This window comes from Hemitrygon akajei, unplaced genomic scaffold, assembly GCF_048418815.1.
Source record: "Hemitrygon akajei unplaced genomic scaffold, sHemAka1.3 Scf000104, whole genome shotgun sequence".
Lineage (NCBI taxonomy): Eukaryota > Metazoa > Chordata > Chondrichthyes > Myliobatiformes > Dasyatidae > Hemitrygon > Hemitrygon akajei.
Genome location: NW_027331990.1, coordinates 1966023 through 1975220, shown reverse-complemented (window position 1 = coordinate 1975220; position 9198 = coordinate 1966023). Strand labels below are relative to the sequence as shown.

The 9198-nt window shown below is 44.5% G+C and overlaps 1 protein-coding gene across 1 annotated transcript; it reads right to left on the bottom strand.

Annotated features, from left to right (window-relative positions):
* Window positions 1-455: 455 nt before the first annotated feature.
* On the bottom strand, window positions 456-8272 carry LOC140723195 (NACHT, LRR and PYD domains-containing protein 3-like). The gene is made up of 6 exons (XM_073037803.1): window positions 8194-8272; window positions 8034-8099; window positions 4658-6395; window positions 2152-2238; window positions 1854-2021; window positions 456-1689 (listed from the first exon to the last, which is right to left on the bottom strand). Exons 1-6 carry the CDS (start codon window positions 8270-8272, stop codon window positions 1602-1604), a joined length of 2226 nt encoding a protein of 741 aa, XP_072893904.1. The 3' UTR covers window positions 456-1601.
* Window positions 8273-9198: the final 926 nt, after the last annotated feature.

Sequence of the window (9198 nt, the reverse complement as noted above, 5' to 3'; positions counted from 1 at the left end):
TAATAAATTCCAATGTTTTGGTGCTGCAGAACAAGGGTAATTAAAGAGGCATGATAGATGAACTGCCGATATTAATTGGGAAGAGATGCAAGTCGTAATAACGGTGGAACAGCAATAGTTAGAGTTCCCCGGAGAAGATCAGAGGGTGCAGCTTCGATATATCTTAAAGATGTAGTCTTATTCAAAAGGGAGCACTAGGAACTAGGAATGACAAGGGAGGTCCCGGACAGTATAAAAACAGAAGGAAGGGCAATACTTCATGGGGGCCACGACAAATCTAATCTTTTTAAAACCCCAACGGAAGACAATTTAAGAAAACGTTATTAGGTGAGAAATGATGAAATATAAGCTAGCCAGTAATATAAAAGCTGCTACCAAAACTATTTTCTGACATATAAAGGCCAAAGGAAGGTGGGAGCGACTATCACACTGACGCTGGTGTGCAGATTGTCGGTGGTTGGGGGTTCGGTAGGGAGTCAATGAAATATTGGATTATATTAATTGCATTTTCTGTCAGTTTCCACTGCGGACAAATACAGCACAATGGCAGAAATTATAGTGTCATGGGATGAAGTGACTATAGTTACAAGGAGAAGAGAAGTGAGTCGGGTAGTGGAGGTGAGAGACTGGGAAAAGATCGGAAACCACACTGAGTTTAGTGGATCAGGGTAATGAAAGATCGGAAAGGTTCAGGGCTGGAAGTGAGTAGTGGGGGAGGAGAGAAGTCGGAGAATGTTGGTGGAGTTTAGATGGCAGTGACAGGTGCAAGGATAGTGAGAGGGGAGCGGGGTCAATATGGCACTCGGGGGTGCGAGGAGAGAGCTGCAGGGAAGTCAAGGAGGGCAAAGGTCCATTCGTATGCTAGAACTGGGCAGACCCAGAGCGGTGAGCGAGAATTGCGCATTGGTGCTGGAATGAGGAGAGCATGAGTGAGGTAGGGGGGTGAGTTGTGGAAGGAGGTAGAGGTGAGGATGCTAATGAGTGGAACGTGGGGTTTCGAGCAAGGACAGAACGGGGAAGATGTGTTGGTCGAGCGGAAAAGCGGCACGAGAGCACATGGGTTTTGAGGGGGATGAGATCCGAGTAATCTCTCTCAGTCTGGAAGAGAAGCTGCTACGCCAATGTAAAGATGTCTAGACCGCTGCTGCATGATGCAGGGTCAACGGATCAGCAGTAACTTTAGGTCACTGTATCTCCTCAGGTTCAACATCATGACAGGAATGTTCAGCTTAGGTTTAGGTGCAGTCTCCGAGGACACTGCAGATCCAGGGTTGCACCCGAGGTATTTGTTGATTTATCATTATTGTAAATGGCTGTACAAGAGTAAAGAATATACTGTCCTCACCAAAGTGGGCAAAGTAATTCCCTCCAGGATACATCCAGCCTGGGGCCCTGGTGCATTGACCCGGGCTCTTCCTGTTTGTGTAATTGTCCAGCACATCCCCACCCCCCTCCGGTTAAAACCAACAGATGTGATCAAGGAAATTAAAACTGGACAGTCATCATTAAACAAATAGATAGCCTTTAAAAGTCTGGGGGAGTATGAGTTCGGCCAAAATGGCCTCAATTCCACGTGAGGTGACTTTGGCACATTTAGTTGTTCACGTGGTCACGCTCAGTCTGGGTCTGGGATCCTGCAGAGACATCAGTTCCTTCTTCCCAGTCTCACTGAACTGATTTCTCCAAAGCCTGAAAGAGATGGAAGAATCAAGAGGAAATAAACAGATTACACAACAGGGTCTTTCACGAGGAACTGGGTTAATGCTTCAGCATTCACTCACAGTCAAATCTCAGCAGAAACCCCGCGGATCCGCTGATACTTGATCACATTGAACATTAACATAAACACTCACCCGATCCACTGCAGACTCGGGAGCGTCAGTATGAGATGACGAAGAGCGGGGACAGATCGGTCCGTGAGCCAGTTGAAACTCAAGTTCAGCCCATTCAGTGATCGGATTGTACTGAGAGCGGAGACGAGTTCTTCGGCACTGGAATCTCTGAGACCAATATTGAACAGCCTGGAGATGAGAGAGAGTGAGGGTGAAGGACACAAAGTGAAAGTACACAGCAAAATCCCCCAGTGTTTATACCCAACATAAGTAATGATTACAGTCGCGTTCAGTGTCTGAAACACAGTCTGGTACTTACCATAATTTCTGAATTTTACATTCTGGGTTCTTCAGAGCCATAGACAACAGTTTCACTCCTGGATCTCCCAGTCTATTCTCCCCAAGTCTAAACGTAATCAGAGAAATTGATGAACTAAGTGATTGAAACAGTGGGCATCAGAGGATTTCATCATTCAGGTACTTCCAAAGCAAAACCACTCAGAAAATCACTGACCAGTTCACTTACTGTCAATGTCCCTCACTGACCAGCTCTAGAGCATTAATGAGTATAAACCTTTAAATTCCCCAGTTGCTAATACCAGATCTCTCTACCGCATCTCCTTCACCCCGTGGGGTCTCTCTTCCCCATGCCTCTGAATTGAGAGGGTCAGAGGTGAAGGATGAGACAATATCCATGGGTAATGGTGAAAGAGAACCCCAACAGAAGACTGAGGAAGGAATAGTCTCACACAAGGAATGAGTATGGGGAAAACGTTCCTACAGCTGGAAGGGAAATGGGGAACAGAGTTTCTACTAGATGTTGGCTGCCTGAAAGAGACATTCCGCAGGAAGATAGATGCTGGGGAAGAGACATCCAACAAAAGAAAGGTGGACGGGGAAGGAAGATGCAACTTAAGGAAGGGGAATGGGAAAGAGCGATCCACAGAAGGAAGGCTGATAGGGATTCGGGATTCGGTAGAAAAGCCAATTAAGAAGAGACATATTACGGAAGGAAGGTAGTGGTGGGGAAGAATGATTCTGCAGGAGGAAACTGAAGATGGGGAGACAGCTTCTGCATGAGAGAATATGATGGGAATATTCCACAGGAAAAGGGGAGTGGAAAAGGGAGATCGCAGATGAGCAATGACGATGTGTAAGTGAAATCTGACAGCAGAAAGAGGCTTTTGGTACAGAAAAACCGCAGGATAGAGCGGATGGCAATGGAAGTTCCATACAGGAGGAAGGAGGAATTGGGGCAGAGATCAGACACAAAGAAATAGTATGGGGAAAGATATCCCGCAGCTGGAAGGAGGATGGGGATGAGAGACCCTACAAGAGGATAGAGGCCTGGGGATGAACAATGTTATACAAGGGAGTGTGAGAGGGAAGAGTGTTCCCACAGGACAAAGGGGGATGGGGGTGAGAGTTTCTACAGGAGGAATGTGGATGGGGAAGAGAGATCCTAAATGAGGAATGGGGCTGGGGATGAACTTTCCCAAAGGAGAAATGTAGAAGGGAAAAAGAGGTCTTACAAGATGAAGTCTAGTGGGGAGATCCCATAGAAAAAGCAGGGAATGGGAAAGAGGGATCCGACATGATCAATGGCGATGTGCAAGTGAGATTCGACAAGGGGATGTTGATGGGTAAGACAGACCCACCAGATGAAGGCAGCGTGGCGGAGGACGATGCATAGAGGCATGGGGAAGAGATACCCCACGGAAGGAAGGGGCTGGGGAAGAGAGATCTAACGGGAGGAGGCAGGTGAGGAAGAGAGATCTAAGGGGAGGAAGCAGGACTATGAAAAGAGTAACAAGAGGAAGGGGGTTTTGGAACAGACTTCGCACATGAGGAAGGATATGGGGAAGAGACAGCTCACAGGGGGAAGCAGGACTGGGAAGAGATCCGCACAGTAGCAGGTGGATGGTGAATAGTGATCACTACAGGAGGAATAGGGATGGGAAGGGAGATCCAACACGAGATATGGAAGAGCGGCCCAACAGGAAGAGATCTATGGGGAGAAGGGATCTCACAGGTGTAAGTGGAATGGACAAGAAAGAGCCCACACTAGGAAAGGGGATGGGGAAGAGGGACCCGATAGAAGGCGGGATGCTGAATAAGGATCCCACAGAGGGAAGGCGGATGAGGAATAGTGTTTCCTACAGGCAGCTGGGGATGGGAAAGACAGATCCCACAGGAGAAAGTAGGATGGAGGAATAGATTTTGTCAAGGAGGATAGAGATGAGGAAATATGACCGCACCAGAGGAAGGGATACGGAATTAGATCAGATGTCTGCTACAGCCTGAATTCAGGCGTACATTCCAGAGAGGGGATGTGCACATGGGGACTGGGTATCAAGCAAATTCACACAGATGGAGCGATGGATATCTTCATCACGGAGAAGGGAAGGGGGACGACAATCTCACAAAGGTAATCTCTCCCTCTCACTGCGGAAGTCCGTTGGCACTCTCTTGCCCATCATCGCAATGAAGGCAAGAAGTTCTGAATTAGCTGCTACAGTCAGTGTCGGAAAGTGAGAAGGAACATTGTCAATGGCCATGTCACAGGCAGCGAGAAACATGGTCATTCCAGCGATTTACTACCATTAAACCAATAACCGTTGTTCACTGATCAGATGAATTCTCCAACACTCTTCACAAGGAAACACAGAACCCTCCCATCTTTTGGGGAATTACAGACGGATACCCTGGTCATTTGTCACAATTCTGCACGATCTGACTTACTACAGTTTTATCCAAATTCCTTCACATGGAAACAAAACAATGGGACAGCTTTACTGTTCAGAGTCAGACATAAATCAAGTTACCTCAACATTTCGCACTTGTGCAGCCCGGGACCCAGACGATGGATTCCTTCACACTGAATTTGACAGCGAGTGAGGTCGAGGTGTTTTATTGTATCACACATACCAATAAGATGTGACAAGACCGTACAGTCAACTGGGGTCAGCCGCATTCTACTGAATGAAATCTTTTGCTCAGATCCCAGTGTAATCTGAGCCAGTCCAGGGCGCTGACACTCATATAGGTAGTACAATGCATTCAGCAGGCCCCTTTCAGCAGCTTCACTCCCAGTGCTTCCACTCTGGCGTTTAACCTCCTCCTTCACCCAGGCAATCACCTGACAAGTTGTTTGATGAGTAAATCGACCCAGAAACTCCACCAGGCCACGAGTTGTCATTGAGGAGGAGAGACCAGCCACAAAATGGAGAAATACCTCAAATCGCCTATCTGTAGTGTTGTGGGCTTTCGTGAGGAATTTCAGAATATCTCCGGGATATGGATTCAGGAATTGTGCGAGTGCAGCCATAAACTCTTGGATGCCGATATGTGGGAATTTGTACACCACGCTCCCGGCAGAATCTTCTCTCTCAAGAAGCTCCATTAGGAATCCTGAGAGGAACTGGGAAGGCAGCAGATTGTTAGTTATCAAATCTCCATCTGTAAACACAGTCTTCCTCTTGGACACTCCTGTGAAGGCCAACTGACCAACCCTGAGTAACACATCACGGGGGTTCACAATCTCACCACTATACTTTTTCAGGATGTTATACATATAGTAGGAATACAGCTGGGTCAAGGTCTTGGGAATTCGATGCTTGTCTATGTCTACTTGTGTGAAGAAGGGTCCTAGTGCCAGAGCTAGGATACCGTAGCAGGAGGGGTTGTAGCTCATGGTGTACAGGTTCTCATTCTCCTCCACGTGTTTGAAAACAGCTGATGCCACCGCCTGATCTTCAAAATGCCGCATGAAATATCTGTTCCTTTCCTTACCAACAAATCCCATGATTTCAGCCCAGACACTGATCTCTGCCTTTTCCAATAAATGTAACGCAGTGGGGCGGGTGGTCACCAGCACTGAACACCCTGGGAGCAGCTTGCCCTGGATTAAACTGTACACAATGTCAGACACTTCACACCTCCACTCGGGATCTGGGCACTGGTGCTGACGTTCTGTGTATCTTTGACTGTCAGCAAAATGGGTCCTGTGCTTGAATTCATCCAAACCATCGAATATAAACAGCAGTCCTTCTGGATTTTTCCAGACCTTTCTCAGGATGTTCCAGAAGTAAGGATACTGATCCAGAATCAGTTCCCTCAGGTTTATTCCACAGTTAATGGAGTTTAAATCCCAGAATTTGAAACTGAAGACAAATTGGAATTGCTGGTATATTTTCCCTGTGGCCCAGTCATAAACAATCTTTTGTACCATTGTTGTTTTCCCGATTCCTGCGACTCCGGCCACTGCTGTTGAAATCCCAGATTGTGATTTACTCTGGGAAAAGCTGCTCTGGAATAAGTGATCAGCCCGTATTTTCTCTAAATCTCTGCGGAGGTGTTTCCCTCTCCACTCCTCATGGTCTCTGCCTCTTGCCAACAACTCAATGTCCACCAGTCTCCGATGTCGAACAGTAGAAATGATCGTGAGCTCAGCGTGTCGATCAACCAGCTGGAAAATCTTCACCGTCTCCCTTGTCAGGATCGTGTTCACTCTCAGTGTTTCAGTTTGTGCCCGCAGAGTCTCTCTGTGTTTCTGTTGAACATCTTCCATGGGAACAGAGAATATTGTTAAAATGTTAAATAGCTCAACTGACAAATAACTTTATAACTGCATTTCAACATTCAGTATTTGAGATTGCTTGAAATAATTCCATGTATATTAGGTCAAAAAATAATATTCTGTTCAACTAACAGTGATGGATGACCCAGAAAATATTGAATCCTCATATTCCTGTACTAATTACTTGTGAAGGTAAACATTCCCCTGATAGCCTATTGCAGTCCCACCTGCACTACTGTGGACTTTTTCATTTGCAACATGTCACGATTTTTTAAGCATTGTTTGCAGATTGTTATTTTTGATCCTGTGTGGAAACAGAGCAAGACACCGTGTAGTTTGGCAAAAGCTGCACACTTGAGATTCTCAGATGTCCACCGCTCGGTGCATGCAAAATGGAGCAGAATATGTCTGAGTACTCAAGTCAGTCAGCATCTGTGGAGAGCATCACAAAGGTTTCGGATCAATAACTATAGGAAGGACAAGTCAGATAATTGGTAGAATTTAATTGCAGGGATGGAAGAAGGATGGAAAGATGGAAAGGTATCATTGTAAATGGGAGAGTCCACACGCGTATGTAAGTTGTGTTTTTGGGGGAGAGTGGTGAAGTGTTGGCCACTGCTACTGGCTAGTCTGGCAATGGGAGAGTGGGGCTGTGATTTATTGACAATAAATTTGGTAAATTGGTTTATCATTTTCTCATGTACTGAGGTAAAATAAAAAAAATATTTTTGCCTGCTATCCATATTTATCAGTCCATCACATCAGTACACTGAGATTGTACAAGGAAACACAGAGCAGAATAGTTCAGGGAAACAGCATTCAAAATAAGGTAGAAATCCAAAATATAAATAGCAGGTCAGCTTTTTTTTTTTGAAGAACGTCCAGAAACGGTAAGATTCAAAACCTAAAGCTGCAGTGCAGTACACAAGTCTTATGCAATGACACGCATAGTTATATACAGGGTGACCTAGATGTTTCTAAGTGCTGTGTAAGTGATAAAAACTCAGTTGTCACTCTAAAACGAAAGCTCAAAACCTTTTTAATTCAACCTTGCTTAAAGCTAACATCATTTTGTCTTTTATATTCTAGTTTGCAATCTATCCACCTGAGATGTAATTTGAACAACATTGTCTGTGTGAAAAGTGCTTTTGAAATAAGATAATATTAATATAATTTATTTTCAGCTCTAGCTGCTACACCCTCAGGTAGCAAGAACACTCAATTCTCAATTGATTGGAACTAGTGGATTATTTTTTCTCTAGCGTGCATAAATATTGCTTTGTAGGCCTAACTGTTCGATGGTGTAATGCAGTGACTTGGGGATGCTGCCAACGGTTGATATTACTATTGGTACAATGTATACCCAGTTGTTGTTCTAGAGCATTTTGATTTTCTCTTTTCGTTCAGCATATTTCTGATATTTTTTTATTGATTAATTTCTATCTGCTATATATGTTGTGTTCATACCGAATTTCATATGTTTGTATGAAGTGCGGAATCCAAAATTCCCTGATGAAATTATTGATATTAAACCTGATTCTGATTAATTTTGATTCGCAGGTTCTGCTAAGCCACAGTCTAACCTTTGAGATGTGGTTTGAACTGCGCATTCCATCACTCACCTTTCAGTCGAGTGGGTAACTGAGTTAATCCTTGGGCGATGTTCATGTATTCCTGTGGATCAGGGCCTATTTAAATCAAAAGCTTTCATGAAAACAGACCTAATATAATTAAAACCTTATTTCAATGTGACTTTGTATTCATTATATGGCTTTGACATACCGAGCTCCTGTATTTCCGTCAGTATTTTGTCCAACTTCGGCAATTCAGTCCTCATTTGCACAAAGGATTCCCACATCATCCTCCGGGTCTGCGAGCCTTTTCCCATCACCAAACTGAGGAAGAGTGCAGAACTCTCTCTCCGGTTACCCTTCTCTGTCAGCTCAGTGACTTTCTATGTAAGACAAACAATGAATTTATTATGGAGCAGGCAGAAAAGATGAAGCATGTGGAGGAAAGTACATGTTCATTGTCCCGGAAGCTTCATACCAGGAGTAGTCACTGGGCAGCTGTCTCATACAGTAAATCTCTGGATTCTGTCAATGACTGAAGGGAAGTCTAAATCAATACAGTGTAAGATTCGGGCTTTACTGACATTCTGCAGTAGATGCAGTGTGATTAATTTCCTCGATCCTTCAACGTGCAACATTACAGCTACAACATGTGACAAGAAGAACGCAAGGCAGGGGAGAGCGAAAGAGTGAAGAATGGATGGCGGGCATCACTGAATCGTGGCTGAAAGGAGATGATAGTTGTGTGCTTACATCCAAGGTACATATTGTATCGAAATGTTAGGCAGATAGGTGGTGGGTTTAGGTTGCCTTTGCTGGGAAATAAAAATTTAGAAAGAGGTGATATCAGACCTGACAATTTAGAAACCTTGTGGGTGGGTAGAGTTAAGAAAGTACAAAGGTAAAATGACCAGGATAAAAATTATATACAGGCCTCTGAGCTGTAGCTAGGGCATGGGTTAGAAATTACAACAGGAGGTAGGAAATGTATGCAAAAATGTCATTGTCATGGTGGATTTCAATCAATAGGTAGCTTTGGAAAATTAGATTGGTGCGGAATTCCAAGAGAGGTATTTTTAATATGCCTACGACATGCATCTTAGAGTAGCTGGTGATTGAGGCTACTATGGGAAAGGTGGATCTATATTCTGAGTTGTTAGTTATACTGTATTTGATTCGGGAGCTTAAGGTGCTCATAATATCATAGAGCACACCC

Excerpts from the sequence above, each read along its gene's own strand:
- LOC140723195 (XM_073037803.1), bottom strand. The coding sequence starts at position 8,272 with ATGATGTGGGAATCCTTTGTGCAAATGAGGACTGAATTGCCGAAGTTG. Across the intron at positions 6,396-8,033 it reads GTTACCCACTCGACTGAAAG|ATGTTCAACAGAAACACAGA; the intron begins GTGAGTGATGGA and ends TTCCCATGGAAG. Across the intron at positions 2,239-4,657 it reads CACAAGTGCGAAATGTTGAG|ACTTGGGGAGAATAGACTGG; the intron begins GTAACTTGATTT and ends GATTACGTTTAG.